This window comes from Mus pahari, chromosome 5, assembly GCF_900095145.1.
Source record: "Mus pahari chromosome 5, PAHARI_EIJ_v1.1, whole genome shotgun sequence".
In the NCBI taxonomy this organism is placed as follows: Eukaryota; Metazoa; Chordata; class Mammalia; order Rodentia; family Muridae; genus Mus; species Mus pahari.
The window spans coordinates 31293441-31314979 of NC_034594.1; the positions used below are offsets into that span (position 1 = coordinate 31293441).

Below are 21539 nucleotides of genomic sequence, written 5' to 3' on the forward strand. Positions count from 1 at the left end.
ACCTATAGCAGAAATTATGAATTTACCTACTTTAGGAAATGTAAAAAATGATTATATCCCTTTCCTGTACCAATAAACACGAAGACTTCTGAGAATTTCTTTATCAGAACTTTTTTTTTTCTTTTTAAGTACAAAAATCAAAAGAAAATCCCCAGAGAATTTTTTCATTGACTGATAGTGGTACAAAAAGATCAGTGGAAATCTGTTAACACAGAGACCATATAGTATCTGAATGGAAAACCTTTCTGTGACACATCACTTTGACACTAACATATGAAAATAGCTTGAGATACAAAAATACAGTTGTGATCCAGCAAATGGCACCAAATTAGAACAATTTTATTATTAACATAACCCCAATGTATTTACATATTCCTCCCAAATAAGAAACAATTTAATTCCAGAGTTTAAAATGTGGTTTCCAAAATGAATCCTTATTGTTAATTTTGAAGAAAAAAACAAAAAGCCCTGAAAACTAATTCTAACTTAATTTTGATCTGACTAAAATACACACCTTGTACCAATCAGCTCTCTCATACAAAAAAAAATGCATATTATAAATAAAACTTTCAAAAGTGATCTTGGATGTTTTATTGCACATCAAAGAGAAGATCTGCCAGTCTGAATGGCTCTCAGCCTCTTCTTATCATGCAGTTTCAAAAGCTAATGACTCTGGGTGGATACACTGTGGACAACCAAGGTCCTATCTCATGCTTCCCTGGAACAGGAACAAAGCATTCTATAGCCCTGCTTCAGTTACTTTTTCTAAAGTGAAAACAGATCTGAACCAATAAATGTGTATGTCTAAATGTTGGTTATCTCTTTTTCAAATAGATTTATTAAAAAAAAATGCTAGAGGAATTCTACCCAATAATCTATCTCCAAACCTCTCAGGAGAATCCTACCCAATTACCTATCTCCAATCCACCCAGGACCTCTACTTATCAGTGAGTGTTTATGTCACACTACCAGGTTCCTACCAGTGGCCGTCATTTATAGTCTCATTTGCCCCAATCTCTTCAACCTTCTTAGCTGTTGCTTCGCCAGCACAAATCAGCCAGAAGGCAACAGTTTTAAAAATAGAAATCTCCGAATAAGCTCAGCACAGTGCCCAGCAAAAAGTAGGCATTCAATAAATATCTGATAACTGACTGTAAGCCCCCCTCCTATGCTGACATGTAGTGATTTATGGGTAATATGTGGGTTTACGGTATACAAGCCTAGGTAACTAAGGAGAAAACACATAAACCACGGAAACAGACACTGTTAATTTCTATACTTCTGCCCAGGACAGAATGTGGACTTAGGAATGAACTATTCTGATAATTAAAACTCATTAGTCAAATACTTTTAATTGTGCCAAGAGGACTCTAACAGTTAGCCTTTGGCAAATCCCAAACATACAGTGAACCCCAAATAAAACAAAGTCAAATTGCACTGTTACGAGGAAACAAGTCCGTGAGAGCGGAGAGGAAGCCTCACTTAAGGGACAGCCACTTCAAGGAGTCTGTTGTTCTTTCGCTTGCAGGTCGGCACGCTCCCGTTTTTCTGGTTGCCTTGAATAAACTTCACACATACTTTGTCCTGTCTGAACTGTACCAGGAACCTAGAAGAGAACCAAACACACTCAGGCACACACAAAAGTGGCAGTGGAGGGACACTAGCTCTCCCTTTCTATAATAGACACTGACTGTGGTGGGTACTTATTAACCCTTTCCGTCCCACGTTGGACGAAAACTGACTGCATTTTGCTCCCACATGTCAGCAGCTAGCTGCAAGAAAAGGAAGCTCACCATGTCCCAGTAGGGTAAGATAAGCCGACAGTAATTACTTGGTGTTTCGGTAGGGACATCAAGTAATTGTATACTAACATGCTGTAATCTGCTTTTCCCCATTTTTACATGGCAAAAAGTTGTAAAGGGTCAAATGAAATGTTCAACAAACCAAACACACGAACTACAGTGAGCAAAGCCATCCACACACACCCTAACCCGGTGAGCTTTTCTTTTCTTTTCTTTTTTTGTTTTTTTGGTTTTTTTTTTTTTTTTGAGACAGGGTTTCTCTGTGTAGCCCTGGCTGTCCCGGAACTCACTCTGTAGACCAGGCTGACCTCGAACTCTGAAATCTGCCTGCCTCTGCCTCCAAAGTGCTGGGATTAAAGGCATGCACCACCACTGCCCGGCTCCCAGTGACCTTTTCAACCCATATCCTAATCGGCCATCAGGGGACCTTTTACTACATTCCCCTGGGAGTGGGGGGCAAAGACAGACTACACTACTGGTGCATTCCTAAGTGACTTATCTAACAAGCATGCAATTGATAATACTGACATTTACAGCAACAGCAAGGATTCACGGCTCTAGTGTATATATTAGCTCCAGTTAAGAGGCCATGTTTTATAAATACCATTTCCTGGGGTGAAAGGTGACACAGGCCTCTAATTCATACACTGTTTTGTGTGTGCTCATGTGCACGCTTGTGTAGGTGAACCACCAGCCCTGGGTGCAGTTCCTGGTACTATCCACCTAGCTTTTGGGGAGAAGGTTTCTTACTAGAACCCACAATTACACGAAACTGGCTGAACAGTGAACCCCAGGGATCCGCCTGCCTCCCCAGTGCTGGGGTTACAAGCATGAGCCATCCCAGCTATTATATGTAGGTGCTGAGGACTGAATGCAGGGCTTGGCCCTTGTCAGCATTTTTCTGACAGAGGTAGGTCTCTAGCCCCTTATACTAGCTGGTTTTGTGTGTCAATTTGATACAGGCTGGAGTTATCACAGAGAAAAGAATTTCAGTTGAGGAAACGCCTCCATGAGATCCAGCTGTGGGATATTTTCTCAATTAGTGATCAGCGGAGAGGGCCCGCTGTGGGTGATGCCATCCCTGGGCTGGGAGTCTTGGGTTCTATAAGAAAGCAAGCTGAGCAAGCCAGAGGAAGCAAGCCAGTAAGAAACATCCCTCCATGGCCTCTGCATCAACTCCTGCTTCCTGACCTGCTTGAGTTCCAGTCCTGATTTTCTTTAGTGATGAACAGCAGTGTGGAAGTGTAACCTGAATAAACCCTTTCCTCCCCAACTTGCTTCCTGGTCCTGATGTTTGTGCAGGAATACAAACCCTGACTAAGACACCCCTCAATGTTGTAAAAGGACAACAGCATTGACCTTTCAAATGGGTTCTTGCTTTTCAACTCAAAGCATCTCGAAGAAAACTGTGGTCCTACATTCTCCTATCAGGGATACATCTCTAGCATATATTATTATTATTTTCTTCTTGAGACAAGGTCTCATTATGCAGCCTGGGATGGCTTGGACCTCACTGTGTTTATTTCGCTGGCTTTGAACTCTCAAAGTTACAAGGTATTATGATTAAAGGTATGAGCCAATGTGCATGCTTGGCTCCATATGTAATTGCACTTGTGTGCCTTCAAAAAAGCTTTCAAATTTAAAACAGACTCAAACATTTCATAAGTCTTATACTTTCTTCAAGCTCATGGGGCACAACTAAGATTCACTGGGGAAATAGCCATAGGTAAATGTATTTTATACCATGAACCACACACTGTTTTTGGTCATTTACGTGGACTTAGCTTTAAGACAATTGGGGAGAGGTTAACTACTATTATTCATTTCCATTTCATAGAAGAACGACCTGAAAAGCATTCTCCAGCCAACAAGAATATGGATATATTATTCCACAATGTTAGTGGCATCCAGAATTTCAAAAGTAAAAGGAGTATGGGTTAGTCACTGTCACGACTTCATGTTGCAACGTCCACATTCTGCAAGTTATCTTTAAGTGCAGTCTACACACAGGATTGGCTGTTTGGGCGTTTGAGGACTAGGAATTATGACACAGTGAAGTCTCTCAGTGACTTCAACTCTCATTTCCACATCCGTATCAATATGCAGGTAAGACTCAGCCAATTTATTCACAATGACAAAGAAACCAGTTCTTTTAAAGCAACCACTTCTACTTCTGAAAAGGCTATGAGGAAGGGCACAGTCACCAAATGGCATGCCGTTCATGACACATGCACTACACATCTGGCAATGGGCTGGAGTCAAGCCACGTAGGGCTGGAAATATAGGGCAAGTCACCTCTGCCAGGGCCTGAAAAGTCTGTGTCGATCTAAACTGCTGATTTAGGGAATTTCTAGGGCCTGCCTGGCAACACCAGGGACATGAAAGAGACTGCCTGGAAACTCTTCTCCAGGCTTCTTGGAGCAGCTAGGGAAGGAACCCATGCTGGATATGAGAGGTTCCATCCACTGATCTGCTTTCATCAGACCAACCATTAGGAAATACAACAGGAGAAGTGTTATTATAATGGTATCAAATAACTGTCTTTCACGTGGCCACATTGTAAGTCACTCAGAAGACTACTCACTTAAAAAAGCCTGGGACATCTACAATGTCACATACTGTCTAGATGGGCAGACAGTACTTAGAGCAGGGTTAAGTACTCACACTGGCGCTCCCAGGTAGGAACAGCCAATTGAGGGACCCTACTGTTGACCACAACTGAGAAACACAAACACACTGTCCCCTCAAAGCCTCTGTACGTATGGGGAGAAACCAGATTTCAGAGGCTCGGACAAATGCCACATTAAAGAAAGATTTCCAAGTTTTCCCTAGAATTCTTCCTTTTCCCCAAGTGCACTGTTACTAACGTTCCCCACGAGCATCAGTTTCAGAACAGCAGTGAGGGAAATGCTCAGGAGCAGAAACCCCACAGGGTCTGGACTTTGGGGAAGCTCTTCTTTCTATGACTATAAGGCTACTGAATCCAGGTGATGAGGGGTGGTGGAGATCAGTATGGCCTTGAACTTACAGCAGTCCTTCTGCCTCTGCCCCATGAGTCCTGGGAGTATAAGCAGGTAGGTACTGACAGTCTTGCCTTGGACAACTCTTAATTTATAAATAACATCTTCTTGGGACCTTGGTATCCAAAATTCAGATGTGGATGCAAAGATTTTAAAAGGGAGTAAATTTCACATTTACACCAGTCTTAGCATTACTTATAAACTGTTGTCAGTGTGAAATGCCTTTTCTATAACTCTGGTTATCAATATATGAAATGAAGGTTATTCCCAGTCTGACTCAGAACCACCCCTGCTACTCAGTCTGCATACATGCAGCACACAGCGCCATAGCTGGGCCCTAAGAGGCAACCTGTTCACATCTCTCCTGCCTTTCCTCCCACCACACTCAGGATCCGACTACTCCTATCTTCTGCTTACACCCTAGCTTAAGCAACATGGCCTTGCCCTAGACAGCCCCTCTGTTCTATCTTGGCCTCTCACTCGAGGTAACTGCCTACACTGTAGCCAGAGCCAGCCTTCAAAACTAGGTAAGACCACAGCTGTGCTCAGATCCCCTTGTAGTCTTTTTCAGCAAGCGCTCAACTCTACGTTTAACCAAGCTCTGAATAACTGGATTCTACTTTTCTCTCTGGGATCTTCTCCCACAATCTCTCTGCCATAGAGTGCTCTTGTCTGGGAACCTTTGGATCTGTCGCCTGCTTGTGCTGTTCAGCACCTTTCTGCATTGCTGTCTGGGTTGCTCTCTTAGTTAATTTACAGCTGAGAAGTCTCCCCAATCTCTGTCAAAGCGATACCCTCCCTGTGCTTTCCTTTTCTTTTCTACAAGCCCAAATCATGTTACCTGCTGATTATTGTTCTTTTATATATCTGTCTCGTTACTTAAGTATAAGGCACTTACTACCTGCTTTGGTCAGTGTCGCCTAGGGTCTATCCTTCATCAGTCACATATACTGGACGTACACTGCTACGTAACACAGTTGGATGAGACTAGAGAACCAAACTGCAACCATAAAGCTGAAAGCCCAAGAGTGTACTACACAAGACATGGACATACTCATCGGAAATCTCGATGTTGAGCTTCTGTTTAGTTTGGCTGAGAGTTGTGCGATACAGCTTGGTTGCCATTTCAATCAGGTGGTCACTGCTGAAGAGAAAGTCCCCTTTACTAGCCGCTTCTGAACCCTGCAAAGGCAAGACAAGGGTTACAAGGAGGGGGGCACACTGGGGCCCATCCTCTCAGATGAGCAGTAAGGACAAGACTGGTACATCGATACAAGCCTGTTACCTAGAGACAGTCAGTGGACCGGAGCAGCATTCTACTACAGACCCTCTGGATGAGAAGCCACAAAATTCCTTTGTGGTGGGTTTGCACAATCAAGTTGGAAGAGCAACCAACCAACTTATAACTCATTCTCAAAGCACACTGCTCAGAAACCATTCAGCGATCTGGTTTTTTAAATTAACAACAGGGACCAGTGGGATGGCTCAGTGGGGAAAAGCTCTTGCCATGAAGCCTGATAACCAGATTTTCGATCCCTGGAACTGACATGGTGGAAAGGAAACTGACTCCCACAAGTTGCCCTCTGACTCTTGCAAATACACACAAACCCAGTAACTGAAAAAAAAAAAAAAAAAAAAAAAAAAAAGTTTTAAAAAGCAATCGATTTTTTAAAAATAGAAGTAACAGCAAAGATATTTCAAACAAATACCCGGGGCACCCTAACTTCAGGTGCACAGGAACCGCTGGGGAACTTACATCCAATAGAATCCTTCTGTGCAGAGACTAGGCCCCAGCCAGAGGCAGCAGTTCACCAAACTCCCAAGATGGTTTTGTGCGTAACGGCTGAGAACAGCTGTTTTATGATTTGGTATGTTTCCATTTAGATTTAGATCCATAGCGGGGTTGACAGGCTACGGTAAGCAAGGCTTTGGGTCTTTTCTATATATATGACTGATAGATGGTAACATTTATTTGGTACTGACAATTACACGACAATCCTTCTGTTAAGCATTTGTGTACATTGTGCATAAAGCCCCCTATCAATGCTATGCAGTAGATACAATTCGAAAGATGAGATTAATGAGGAGTTACAAATAGCATGGTTCCAGTCATCAAAATAATAAATTTAGTGCCTACATTTCAACCTCACAATTTAAGCCAGTGAAAATGTAGGTTAAAAAAAAAAAACAACAAAAAACAGTGGACAATGTTTTACTATAGTTGTAGCCTTTGATAAACCACCAGTTATCAAAGGATAAGAAGAAAGATGACATTTTTAAACTGGCCTACACCAGAAGAGACATAATTTGAAACATCTTTCCATTGTCATGTATTATTTTCAGAAGTCAAGTGAGCAAGCTGATAAAAGTGTAATTCAATTACTGAAAAACAGTACCTGAGATTTTAGATGTGGGTGAATATTGCCAAATTTGACAAGTTAATAAGAGAGTGAATGACAGGCCTAGTCAGGTGGGAGCATCTAGTCAGTAGCTGAGCAATCGGACACATGAATCCTATCTGTCAAGTCACCAGGTGAAGCTTACCTCCTTGAGGTGGACTGCAAAGAAACCATCGTTCTGTGAACTCATGGATACCTTGGTCACATCCACCAGGGGGACCTCGGACTTGATCTGCCCAGACTTTTGGTCAGCAAGGAGAACGTTATTGTTTGTTAAGAGGAAAATCCGAGATGTACTCTGAAACAAGAGAGAGAGAGAGAGAGAGAGAAGTATGGATCAATGACCCAAAACACTCTAAAATGGCCCAGAAGTGTAAACCTTTAGTTATTTCTAGAAATATATACTTTATTCTGCTGTCTTTCAGTAAGCATACCTATGTAAACTGAGACACACGTAAATAATGAATTCTTAAGCCTTTTTATGTATGCGTGCATATGTATGTTTGTGTCCACAGGTGCACACGTGTGGAGGTCAGTCTATCTTCCCCCACTTATTCCCTTGAGAGGGTCTCTCAGTGACCTGGGACCTCTCTGCTTCAGCCAGGCTAGACAGTAAGCCCCAGATCTCCACCCTCCAGTGTGGGGTTATAAGAAAGCACACCACACACCCAGCTCTTTTATGTTGAAGCCTGGGATTTGAACTAACGTTGCTGTCCTTACAGAGCAGCTGCTTTTGATCCACTGAGCCATCTCCCCTGCTCTCATATTTTCAATTTGTAAGAATTTCAGAGAAAAGAAATTTACATTTAAAGGTAAGGAGCAATTCCTCCACAGTTAACTCTACTAGAGTGGGAGATGCAAATCATATAATTCAGAAACAAGAGCAGGACTCTTTCAGACCACAGGCGTGTTAGCATTTTTACCTTCCCATTAGCCCGGTTAATTTTGTTCACAACCTCAGCAATAATGATCTTCTCTTCAATGGCATCTTTGAGCTTCTTATATTTTGGGTTCTTGTTGATTTCCAGGTACGCTCCTTGGAATGGTTGCCCAACACTAAAGAAAATAAAAATTCTTGTACCTTAGAAATGGCTTCAAGCAGACACACCCAATGACAGGAGATAAGTCAGGTCATCTCAAGGAATAGTTAAAAACTTTATGAAAAGTGACTTCAATGTATTTACACATTGTATTGCACCTGTATTAGACTTAAGTTAGAAATGAAACCTTAAACTTAGGTTAAATAGATTTTGATGCAGCCAGTGGAGGTTGGTTCATAGGGCTTTGATAAAAATCTTCTCACATGTACTGACTAGGAGCAAACCCACTATGTCACTCTGCCACAGGCGAGCCAAGCATGTGGCCTTGTGTGTGTGTGTGTGTGTGTGTGGGTGGGTGGGTAGGGCACTTTCATCTGTAACAGAAAGCTAACAGCTACCCACACAGTGGGCACCAACACATGTAAACAAGGTAAGTCAATGAGAAAGTCCAATGTTATTACCCTCACCTGCTCCAAAGACAAACGTCATTTTCTTACAGAGAAAGAAAGTCAATAACCTTCTGGGAAGGACAGATCTACAGCTTGACAATCACACACACAAAAAAGTATCTTGTACTTGATTTTTCCCATGGACCTCTGGAGACTCATGGCCACCTCACTAGGATGTGTCTGGAGGTGACAGGCACTCATGCAGAGCCAGAGCCATTTGCTTCTGCTGAGAGGTCACCTAAATGCAATTTCCTTGGAGACCCTGTGACTCCCTCAGGGCAGTGTTAAAAGGCACCAAGAAACAGATGGCTGGCCCATGGGATTTACAGCTTCATTTTTGAGTTTCTTCCTGGAAACTGAGCATTGAAATGCTTGGCGTGTGGGCGGAGGCTCGGGGCAGAAAAATCTATGTAGGTGGTCAGCTCTTCGCAGCTCCCAGGATGTTAGAGGCTGACACTCCAGGCAATACTGCTTCACTGTAGGGGGAGGCAAATTCTTCTCCATCTCCCACGAGTGAAGTGAGTGGGCCACCTTCTCAGACATATATCCTCAGAAAGGATTTGGTTTGAAGTTAGCTTTCTTTGTGATCATAGTTGATCATGCTTTTAATAATTAAAAGTGCTAAGAGCCTAATTTTAGTCTGTTTCCTTAGTGATATATGCTATACATACCCCCTCCCCCACCCCATTTTTGGAGTCTTCTATGGGAAGTGGTTAAGAAGTGTACAGTCTAATTTAAGAATATATAAAGATCAGCTGCTAAAGAAAGCACACAGCTTTCCCATTGGCTTAGTCTACACATAGTAGGCACATTAGATGATTTTGGATTTAGTCACTGTGTTTGACTTAAGCGTCCAAAAAGCTAATGGAAGAAACTGTATTCAAAATATTCAAACTCAAAGGGCCACTCTGCTCATTTAATCCCTCCAAAGGTAGACTTTTCAAATGTATATACAGATAGAAATAATAGATCTAGGTGAAGTATGATTTTTATTTCTAGATCTTTCTTTAGGCAAAGCTACAAGTCACTGGAGATACTGGTATGAAAGTACAAAACCTACTTGTTTGTAAAGACCAGATGAAACAGAAATGTGGGGAGAGAGATGAATGAGGATACAGGGTAATACTCGCATATGCCAAGTCCTTTGTCAAGGACCGGACTTGTTAAATTTGCAATGTGTTTATTCTTTTCTTGAGTACATGGAGTCCAAACAAACGAACTGAACTTTTGAACAGGCCACTGAGGTTATGACCAACCATTTAGCAACCTAAGGACAGCATGGGCCCATGCTTATGTAACAAGCGGGAGTAATGAACTGTCTGTCTCAGGCCCTAGCCTTACAAACCAGTTTCTGATTTGACTTGATATTGGCAGAAAGATGCCAACAGTGATCACCATTGAAAACAGGGTCCTACACTGACAATCATGTGCATGACCTCCTATTTACTAAATGGTTTAAGCTAAGGTATCCTTACACCTTCCATGGAAGCTGCTGCCCAGTGTCAGGTACACTTATATCCAATGGCTTCTGAAGTCATTCACAAAACTAAGTATCAATCATCCATTACTAGAATTAAACTCCATTAGAAAAGATGCAGCCATATTTGAGAAAACAATTAATAAAACACTGGCGTTTTTTAGTAAGCACAACTATACGTACCTAGAAGGATATAAAGCCTTCTTGTCTTTGAAGAGTTCACTGGCCTCGAGTTTCTCTTCATAGATAAGTTTCTGCTGATCTGTGAATTGATCCCTGTATTTTTTACACTGTGAGATATAAGAAAAACATACACAAAGAACCACTTACACAAAAAAATTCTCACTTGCCTTTTTGTTTGGTTTGTGAGACTGGAAGGGGTCTCATTGCAGAGCCACGGCTATCCTAGAATGCCCCAGCTGGCTTTGAACTCACAGAAACCAGCCCACCTCTGCCTCCCCAGTTCTGGGATTAAATCCATTAAGTAACTGCTATGAACCGTTTGCATTGTAGAATCTGGGATGACTCCTCAAACTAGAACAGAGCCTATGTGGCCTGTGCCCAGGAAGTGGATTCATTCTGCTACAATGCAAATCCCTAAGGATCTACCTGCCTGAGGCTGTCATTTCTGAACATAGACTCACAGGAAACAGCACTATATGGCACAGTACAGCAATCCCACCCCTCTAACCCGGAAGTGTGCACTCTTACTTTTTAATCCTATTTTTTTTTTTTCATTTTTAAATGCTGGTAGTGACTGGACATGTCTGGAGACACTCAAATCCCAGCACCTCGGAGGCTAAGGCAGAAGCAGTATGAATTCGAGGCCTGCATGGACCACACACCAAATTTGAGGTCAGCTTGAGTGAGACCCTGTCTCAAACACAAACAAGCACAGACATAACGATAGTAGTCCTCTACTAAACTGACTTCATGATCTACAAGTATGTTACGGACAGTCTGAACACTGATGTCTCTTTTTAAGTTTATTTTTTATTGCATGTGCATGGGTGTTTGCCTGCATGTATGTGTGAGGGTGTTGTAGTCCCTGGAACTAGATTTAGAGATAGTTGTGAGCTGCCATGTGTGTGCTGGGAATTGAACCAGAGTCCTCTGGAAGATCAGCCAACGCTCTTAAATGCTGAGCCATCTCTCCAGCCAGAAAAACCAGCAATTAAATTCCCCCTACTACCCCTTTATTCCCAAGAGGACCTGGGAATCCCTCAACTCTGGTTTTGAGGATAAAGTGCAGGAGGTCAGGGCTGACCGTAGGAATGGGGACAGGTTTTTCCAAAGAATTGGACAAGAGGTAGGGTAGTGTCTTCGCTGAAACTCTAGGGAGAAATGCGGGCATCATGGGTGTCTCAAGGATAAGACTCCCTTCAGGAGTGAACAGATCTCTCACCCAGCTTCCACCCACAGGAGGAAAGGGTAAGCCGAAAGCAGAAACAGGGCAGTGCCCAACCCCACACCAGCACCTCCTGCTCTTACATTTGTAAATGGTTTCCATGTCAGACTCAAAGGGGGAAGCTAAGGAATTGAGAGGCTGTTAAGTCTGCTACAGAACAGAACTTGGAATCCATGAATCATACTAATTACCAATGATGTCCCTCTTACATGTGACCAAGGAGAGAACTGCCTGGAATATATAGCCACTAGTCATAGCCACAAGCCTTTCTAACCCTGACGTGTAACATCTAATAAGTCAACATTCCATATAACAACTAAGTTATCCAAAGAAAGTCTTGCCACAAGAAGAGGCAACACCAAGGCTCCCACTTTGGCAGAGAGGCTGGTCAGCAATGGTATCTGTCCCCCACTGCACCTGAGTTCCCTCACGTCCACATGGCCCAAAGCTCTGTTCCCCTAAGAACCTCATAGTACTAAAATATAAGGCAAGATACAACAGATTTTTCAGCTTCCCCTAAGTTAGGACAGAGGACGTTTTGTCCTTGAGGGACAGCAACGCTCACTTTCTGGCCTGAAGTGTGTATGTTAACACATGTATTGGTATATGTGTTTAATAAATCTGGTGAAGTAAATGCATTCTAATTAGTAGAATTTAACTACCTCGCCTGAAGATCTTCAGAAATAATTATTTCTATCTCCTGCAGAGTTCCTTCAGACAGAGAGGGAAACAAGAAACCCCCAACTACCTGAACCACCTGAAAGGTAAAAGAAAAACAAGCCGACTGCATCAGGAGAGGCTGGCCCAGGCATCGCTTCAGCTCCTGCAGGAACTCTCACAGAAAGCCAAGTACAGGGCCTCCGTCAAGGCAGAGTCCACAGACAGCCCTTGTCAAGGTGACAGATGTGTTAAGATCCAACTCTACATAGCGACCTTCAAACACTTAAACTAAGAGTAACCTCGGAAAAAAGTGAACCATGGTATAGTTTACCCTCCACAAGTGGAAGATCCTTTTTAGCTCCTTGTGAGTCGTATCCAAGAACAGGTAAGGTCTTGATGGCCAATTTTTATCTATTGGTGACAAGGAAGGCATTTTATTTTTCATTTCCAACAAGTATTTTTGCACCTGTATTGGGGTTGACAGAAAATACCCGATGAGGAAAATACACCAGAAAGATGGTGTGACACATATTTGTGATCAACCAGACCAGCCTTTAAAAGAATTGATCAGTTTTAGTCAATAAAATTGTGTATCACCTTCGATAACTCTATTTAACTCTTTCATACCTTCTAGGGGACATGTACGCCACTGAACAGTTATCAGGAAAGATAACTACAGATACAATTACTCCCGTTAACACGGGTTAACACCTACACCATAGTAAAGCTGGTCTGGTCAGCAGATGGCCGCTCACAGGATGTGGCTACTTACACTTACATTTTAGGAAACTCTAACTAAGTAACAGCAAGTCCCTCACTCGCAGTGGTACATAAACTACATGTAGATAGTGGTCATTCTCTAAAGTTACAGAATATATTTGTCATTGTCATTGAAAGTTTTGGATGAACAAAACAAAAATGGTTGGATGACAGAACAAAAATGGTCCCTAACTTGAGATGTTTCAACTTGGGAATTTCTGACTTTTCAGTGGTGGGAGAGCAATGTGTACTCAGTAGAAACCACACTTGGCACTCTGATGTCTGGGTACATCAGTGGGTACTTCAGCATAGGGCTCAGCCAGTCACGCCATCAGGACTAGACCATATGGCTAAACTGTGAAGCTCAGTAAGTTAGGTATGGTAAATGCACTCTTGGCATAGATCTCCTCAACTTACAATGTAGTTTACTGGGGCACAATTCCATCAAGTGTCAAAGTGTCTAACGTGCCAGCCAGGCACTGACTGGAAAAGCCTTATCATGAAAAAAATCTTACATGGTCAAAGGAGAACCACAGAAATGACTCATTCATCTTATAAATAAGGGGGAGTCCTGGCTGACTGTAATCCACCTCAAGTAGGGCTACCCAAGAAGGCAGCTGCAGCCATGTTCCCTCCCTGACGCCTTGCTCTCAGCAACCCATCTGCCAATCTCGCCCTCCAGATAGAGCCCGTAGCAGTTTAACAGGGCAAGAACCTGCCTTTCCTCACTTCACCTTGCCAGTTTTCTATGTCAAACAAAATAAACGTTTTTATCAAGTATATCAATCACAGACTGCCAACAGTTTTCACACAGTTCTATTTGAACTTGGAGAAGGGCACAAAAGGCTGCGAAAAGTCTTTTTAAAGCTATGATTTATGTGGGCTTTTAAAGGTTATATTTTATTGAGTTAGTTAATTAAGTTACTGAGTTATTAAGTGGTTAATCTAATAATGCTAATTAGCCATATACCTAGTATCAACTTACAATTCTTTGAAGTGTAAACTCATAGATTTTCTTTCCAGCATTTGCTCTAAAGAATTTCCTGTATTCCCTGCGAACCTTTAAAAGGAAGCAGACCGAGGGTTAGAACGAGGCCGGCAGGGGCTCATAATGACATAGCTCTTTACAAATCAAAGTATAGAGAACATGCATAGTTACAAATGTCCTTTCTGGATTGAGAAAACTGATGCATACTTAGCCAGTGACAATGACGGCAGAGAAAAACAAACCTAGTGATCTGACACATTACATCCTATTGGATCTTACACAGCTTCATGTTGGCCTGAGATCCTTGACAGGAATAACTGCAAACTTTTCACAAATTAGAGCACATTTTGTAAAATGTTATATAACGTAATTTCTCCTTCAGATGCTTTTTGGCAGATTATCTGAAAAACTAGATTGAAATTTCCAGAAAACCTGCCTAAAAACACAAGACTAGTGCACAACAGACATGAATGCAGCTAAAAATAAGAAACTTAGAAGCCTTTAGGCTATGATTGTCTTTCATTAGAGCACATCAAACGTTATACTTATTATCATGGTACTTAAGACATCCTGCCATTTCAAATATAAACTTTCCCAGAACTAATGTCATAATCTACTTCCTATATTAATGTCTAATAACTAAGTAAGGTGTTTACAGAATTAATGAGTGATACAGATAAATACTGAAGCTCAGGGGAACATATAAAATATTTATTATCATCTATTTATGAAGAGGAGTTAGAAATCAGCAAAACATTAGTCTTATCTGTTTATCTCAATGTTCTATATCTTTTTCTCTAGCTTCCTTCCCCCCCCCCGGGCTTAAATACATATGCTTAAAAGATGTGTACAATGGGAGTCTGTGAAATAGAAACCTATGAGCCAAATTCAGTCTGCAGAGAAACATTTTATACATGTGTTTTTAAATTCACAACTTCACACAACAATTTAGGTTGCAGGCTTCTCTTAAGATGTTCTAAGCTCCACTAACAGAGATCCTCATTTCTACAGGACAGTGAACAGCAGGGCGTTTTGATGAAGAGATCTGCAGGTTCTACACTGCACACACCCAGTTATTCCTAACCAGTCTGCTGGCTTCCACTCTGGTGCTACCTGCCTGCCCTAAGTGTTTGAGCCTCAGGCCGTTCAACACAACACAGAATATCTAAAGCTTACATTTTGACACATGCAATATGTAGGCAGTCCTTCCTTTAATCCATGTGCTAGCTGCCATTTCTCTTTCAGCCATGGGACTGTTAGATTTATAAGCATTTCAGTCCTCCAGCTTATAAGGGTCAAGGGGTATAGAGAAGAAAGGCAAGTTAAAGAGAGGCCTGTTATGTGGAACACACACTTAAGGCATTGCGGAAGCTCTGTGTCACGCAACTGAACCTCATTGTATCTGAGCTCTGTCAGCACATCTTCTGATATTCCACAGGACAGATGGTTGCTCCCCACATAAAGCTATACACAGTAAAAACCTGGCACCATCACAACTTCTCACACTGGGGACCTTCCTGAGCACGAGGAATACTGAAAGGGTCCAGTTGTATTTATTTATGCAAGCAAATCAAATCGTTTCAAAGGATAAAAGTACTGCTCATGTCAGTATAACTTCTTTCCATGACAAAAAGGACAAATTTACTATAATCTTAAACTTCAAAAAAAGCTTAATCTTTTTCATAACAGTAATGGAACCATAATGAGATGCTTCTCTTCTGTTTCTAACTGAGGGGGGATGAGTGACAGAGCAAGCCCGGTTAACTCTGTAGAAATAACAGTCACCTTGCCCGCTGCTACTGCACACTTCCAGTGCAAAGCTAGTTTGAAAGCATTTCCCCAGAAAACATCCAGAGATCAGCATGGGAGTCAGTAAGAATTTGGGTTCCATACGGCCTGCTTCCTTGCACTCATAAAAACTATGATGCGAATTAAGACACAAATAAAATGGCAAATGCTTCCCCCTTTGCTTGGCTTCCAAAAAGAGCATGTAAAGAACGCGTTCAGAACGCGTCAAATAAAAACATCTGTTAAACGCATATGGAAGTTACTTATGAATTACCTCATGAATGCTCAGAATAATCAAAGGATAAGCGACTAAACATTATTAGGAGGAGCTTTCAGGGGGAAAATAGAGATGATTGAGAGCAATATTCAGGGAGATTTCTGAAGGCTGCTGAGATGCAGAATCGATGACTTCTCAGCTCATCCTCAAATATGTAGAGTAAGAGTTACCATTCCTAGATTAGAACACTACAGAGGAATGGTATGGAAAGGATCTTGGTCACCACCAAGGGTGATTTGGTGCCTCACTGTTGGTTAACTACGGAGCAGGAAGACCAGATGCATCCATTTCCTGAAGGTTTTCAGTACTTGCAGCCAAATTTCCTTATTTACATGTGTGTGTGTGTGTGCGTGTGTGTTGTGTGTGTGCGTGTGTTGTGTGCTTTTTCTTCCCGAATCCAGCACCTGCCTTCATCACACGGTCTCAAAACCTTGCAGCTCTCTCAACTTCATGACCTCTGTCATCTCATTCACTCTGCTCTGTGCTGAGCCATGATCACTTGGAAGGAAGCTCCACTCTGGCCCTTAGTGGGACAGCACAGGCCACCCTGACGCAGGCCACTGAGGTTGGAAGAACAGCTTCCAACTCAAGGACTGCATTCTGCCTCATGATTTAAAAGCCCATAAATAGATGAAATAAAACTCAGGAAACATGTCTAAGATAAAATATACTGCATTATACTCATTATTTAAAGAGATTAAAATCACATTAAAATGAGAAAATTAGTGTGTAGTTGTTTGTTTTTGGCTTTTTTTTCTCTTAACATGAAACAAAATTAGTCAAGATGACATGTCATAAGACTGCAGACAGCAGGAAGCGCCGCCAGTTTTCTCGGGTTAGTAGGTGCGCGAGGCTTTACCAGGGCAGGAAAAGTCATGGAGAAAGTACCTTCAGTCCAAGCCAGTAAGCCCAAATGACAGCAACTGCATGCTTACGCCTAGCCTCCTCCTTCAAGCGTTTCAACTCCCTTCGTGCCTAGAATGTTTTAGATAGTAAATAAGAGACAGCCCAATGCAGACCGCACAAATGACCAGAAAAAAGGATTTCCCCCCACCAAACAGGAGAGCCATTATTTGAGAAGGACTGTAGCATAGCAGAGTGACAGGGTACACTCATTTCAACCCAAGGATCGGGTGTGGAGGGGTACAGCGGCCTGGATTTCAGTGTATGGAGAGTCGCTTCCAGGCAAGGACAACTATATGGCACCAAAAAGCATTGCATCCTCATTTTCTTTCCTCTTCCTTCTTACTTGTCCCAACTCCCTCTGCAGCTCTGTCACCATATTTCCTCAAAGCCCGGAAGGCATGGTCTCTCTAGACTTGACTTTACTAGGAAGCTCTCTGATATTCTTCATTTGGATGAATAAAAAAAAAAAAAAAAAAAAAAGGACTGTGTGAACAGCAATTTGGAAAACCGCAACAAGTAAAGGTTGTGCATGTGAAGTGCAAGCGAAAGAGTCAGACTAACTAACAAAAACCCTGATGTCCTTTCTGGTTTGAGCTAGAAGCAGCATGGAAAACTGATTTGCACCAGGGGCAAACATAGCTCAGCGGCAGATTGCTTACCTAACATTCAGAAGGACCTGGGATCAAGCCCTCACACTGCCCAAAACAAATAAAATTTGACCAGGATCCCAAATAGTATAACACACTAAAAACTGAAATCAGGCAAAAAAAATGATAGAACTGACAGGTTAAAAAGATGACTGGGGAAACCAATCTCAGGCAGGCTGTTGCCCAAGACAGAGCCGGGCACTACCGTTAGAGACATTTCATTCCTGAGACTGGAGAAGGAACAACAGGACCAGCGTTTCTGCTGGTTCACTTCCCTAAACTGGCTAAGGAACTAGGCTGGGTTTTATAGACTTTGGAAAAAGCACAAAGGAACAATGTTAGTCAGTCTCTGGGAACCTTCCTGTGGAGCCTCAAGGCTGACTTCTCAAGAGATGGGCTTACAATGCTGACAAGGTAGGCATTAGTAAAAACACACACGACTCGGTAGAATTCCGTGTTTCTAACACATTTTAAGCAAAGACGACTTGATTTTCTAGGTTAGAAAATTTCTTGTTCCTTGGGGTGTGTGAAATGCTCAGAGCCCAGAGTTGGCCTGGGCCGGTAAGTTCCATGGGGGACTTTGTTTCTGAAAACAAATATCAATGCTGACATTCCTGGGACTCTTCCCTGGCTAGTATGGCTAGCCTCACGTGAACACAGATTTCTGTGAAATCTCGGATGATCCCTCCCTGTACCCGTGACACCATTGGCTTACAGTCACCAACAGATGCCACATTCAGCCTGAAATGCAATTTCATTCAAGGATTAATTCTTGTAAAGCATGCGTTTCTGGCATTACTCTGTCAACACACTATACAAACTGATTCAAACCCCAATTCAACGAACATTCTCCTCATGCCCCCCCACCCCCCTGCATACAAGTATCCCTAAGATCTGGCCAGCATTCAATGGTGGGAGACAGTGGGCACTAACCATGCAAGTTAATTTAGAGACTTTAAAAAAAAAAAAAAAAAAAAACTATGCTAGAGCCTTATTAGTGATGTTAGTTTTTTGCTCTGTGCATGCCAAAGCTTCCACGGCATACTACTGTCTAGCACCCCCGGGTTTTATTAATTTGGCTGCTAGATCATGCACTGAGGTACTGAGGTGACTACTGACTGCAGTCATTCATCCCTGCTATGCTAGAGATCAGGGTTGGTTCCTGCAGAATTCCCGGGCTCAGCGATGGGATGTGTGCATCAAGTACCTTCGATCCAAGCCAGTAAGCCCAAATAACTGCAATAGCGTGCTTATTCCTAGCCTCGTCCTTCAGCCGTCTCAGCTCCCTTCGCGCCTGTGGTGCGTTTGAAAAGGAGTTACAGAAAGAGTTAAGGCAGGGAAGATTGCTGCTGCTTCCCAATGGAGACAGAAAAGGAGACAGACACCAGTCACCACCGATGCCGAACACGCGAAAGCAGGTGCCGCCACCCACACTGAAACGCTGCAAAGAGCAAGAGGCGAACGTGCTCAAGCCAGTGAATCATTTTCTGCCTGAGTCTGAGGGTCTTCGGCTCTGCAGTTACCCCCAACTCAACCACACCCTCCTCAGGGCCTCTGGCCTACCTGGGTGCCATGCCAGAACGCTGCGATGGTGGTGGCTGCCTCCTTACAGCGCTTCTGATGCTTCAGCTCCCGCAGGATTTTTCGAGCCTATGGTAGAGAAATCATCTCCATGTACCCGTTTATATGTGTGTGTGAGTGTGTGTATACTCACACACACACTCACACACAAACACACACACACACTCACACATACTCATACATACACATACACACACACACACACACACACACACACACACATTAAATTAACTTAACAGTGAGTAGAAAATAGTTTCCAAAGAGGTAACAGTACAAACGCACATGGCCCAGTGAGAAGCTGCTGTGGCAAGCAGTGCATGCCTGGAGACACTGGCACGGCAGGGTGGCCTCCCACTGTGGGTGGGACATGATAGGGAGAATATGGCCACACCAAGGCAGGCTGTCATTCATAGAAGGTAGACAGTCATTCTCAGATGATGGCCAGAGTTCTATATGGTTCTCCAAAAGTCCACTACGTCTCTTTGCTCATTCTGTCGGAAGTCACTGTGGCTATCCTTTCAAATCAAAAGATTTTTGTTTCTTGTCCAGACCAGTGATGACTTTTTAGTAGTTGCCCAAGCTAGGAAGGCACCTACCTGGCTTGGGAGTTAAGCTTTGGGTCCTGCCCTGGGGGTCTCTATCCTACAAACTGACCAGTCCCAGAGCCTACAGCCTACAGGTCGTAGGCCACATTAACTTGGATAAGCCCTGAATCTGGGCAAGGCCCAAGGCCAATCTATGCAACTAGATTTGTAGCCCAGCTTGTACCATTTCAAGAAGCTGTAGACTGACCACAACCTCAAAGTATTCCTTCTGGATCTAAAACATTCTAGGTAGGAAAGCAGTCAGAAGACAGAAGAATCCTGGGGTCAGTAAACTTTTTTCTGTAAAAAGGAAGATAGTGAGGCTTTGAAAGAACAATAAAAGGAGAAGATAGTGTGTGTGTGTGTGTGTGTGTATGCGCGCGCGTATCAATGAAAGAGGAGGTCAGGAGAGGAGCAGTAATTATCACAACTACCAGACTCCGCTATTATGGACCATGGACCAAGAGTCTACAATAAATCAACATGGCCATGTCTTTATGTATGGATATTAAAATACATAGTTCATATACTTTTCACATGCTCTGAATTCTTTTCCGCTTTTTGTTTACAATGGTTCAAAATATTAAAAACCATTCTTGGCTTGCAGGTTGTATAAGCCAGAACACAGGCTGAAGTTTGAAGTTTGCCTGTGGCCCAAAGTTCACTGACCCTTGAACCAAGCCTTAGCTGGAAGGATCTGGAACCAGTGTAGCAAGTGTGACGGCGACCCCCTTTCCTCTTATGAGAGCCCTAGCTACAGCCAGGAGCCTTCAGTCGTTATGAGGCAGCTGCTGGTGGGGTCATCACTGGAAAGACGTGTGGCTAAAACCCACAGGACTCAGGCAGTGGCTGTAAGACAGCTTTCTAGACAATATGCTTCTCTCAAAACCACTGGGCATGAGGATATTGAGATTATATATACAGTGTTATTTCAGGGACTTCCTGCTTAGAGAACAAAGGCTTGAAGAAAAAAAAAAAAAAGCGGATTAGAAGGAAGCAGCCAAGACATGGTCACCAGGGTTCCCTGCATGGCCCCATAATATTTACTCTTCCCATGAGGCTGTTTACAGAACAGGTGGAGACGAGGAAGCTTCCCCTGCAGAGTGAGCTTTATGAAGAACCCCAGCTCCCACATACACAAAGCACACTTACTGAAACTCACCTTCCAGCCCCGGATATATGACTGAATCACCAGGGCTGAACTCTTTATCTGCTGATACCGCTTTTGTTGCTGCAGGATAAAGGGAAGCTGTGAATAGTCGTATCTGCATAGCAAAAAGGTAGACCTAGCAAGGCCAAAGAAGGGGATCTGTTCACTCTGAGTGATGGATGCCTGATCATCCACAACCCTAGAAACTGAAAGGTTATGACAGTCCAACACTATTACAGTAAGTCTGCAGCCCACATGAAGGATGCCGATCTTCCAATGACTGTTCCCTGCTTGATGCTGGGAGGCAGCACTCCCCACACTGCCCACCATCAACAGAGCATTCTGAGTTGACCTATTTGCACCTACTTTTTGAGAGTAGTCTCTTCTTGGCATCAATCTCACCAAGCATCTTACTGGGTCAGCCTACCTCTAACCATCAGGTTACTTTTAGATTCCCTATTCCTACTCTACTTCAAGTTGGGAATCAGGGGGGTCAGTTAAAACAAAGGGAGAACAGAACCCCGAGAACATGTGGGCTTAACTCCATCCTCACCCATGAGGACAGGCTGTGTCAAAAGCCAACAGTGTGAAAGGCACTCAACTA

General features: G+C 42.9%; 1 protein-coding gene across 7 annotated transcripts in view; it reads right to left on the bottom strand.

Moving 5' to 3' along the window:
• Positions 1-318: 318 nt before the first annotated feature.
• The window catches only part of Myo1b (myosin IB), a 164922-nt gene continuing 143701 nt past the window's right edge, over positions 319-21539 (bottom strand). For 3 of the 7 annotated variants that reach the window (XM_021198942.2, XM_029539412.1, XM_029539410.1), the window contains exons 21-31: positions 20948-21016; positions 19184-19270; positions 18828-18914; positions 16956-17042; positions 14000-14074; positions 12587-12721; positions 10371-10477; positions 8145-8277; positions 7367-7519; positions 5877-6004; positions 319-1606 (exon numbers count right to left, since the gene is read on the bottom strand). In XM_021198942.2, coding sequence (XP_021054601.1) covers positions 1483-1606; positions 5877-6004; positions 7367-7519; positions 8145-8277; positions 10371-10477; positions 12587-12721; positions 14000-14074; positions 16956-17042; positions 18828-18914; positions 19184-19270; positions 20948-21016 — 1185 coding nt within the window. In that variant the 3' untranslated portion in view covers positions 319-1482. The remainder of the gene's footprint in view (positions 1607-5876; positions 6005-7366; positions 7520-8144; positions 8278-10370; positions 10478-12586; positions 12722-13999; positions 14075-16955; positions 17043-18827; positions 18915-19183; positions 19271-20947; positions 21017-21539) is intronic. The other 4 variants (XM_021198943.2, XM_029539411.1, XM_021198945.2 and 1 more) reach the window with 2 other exon arrangements.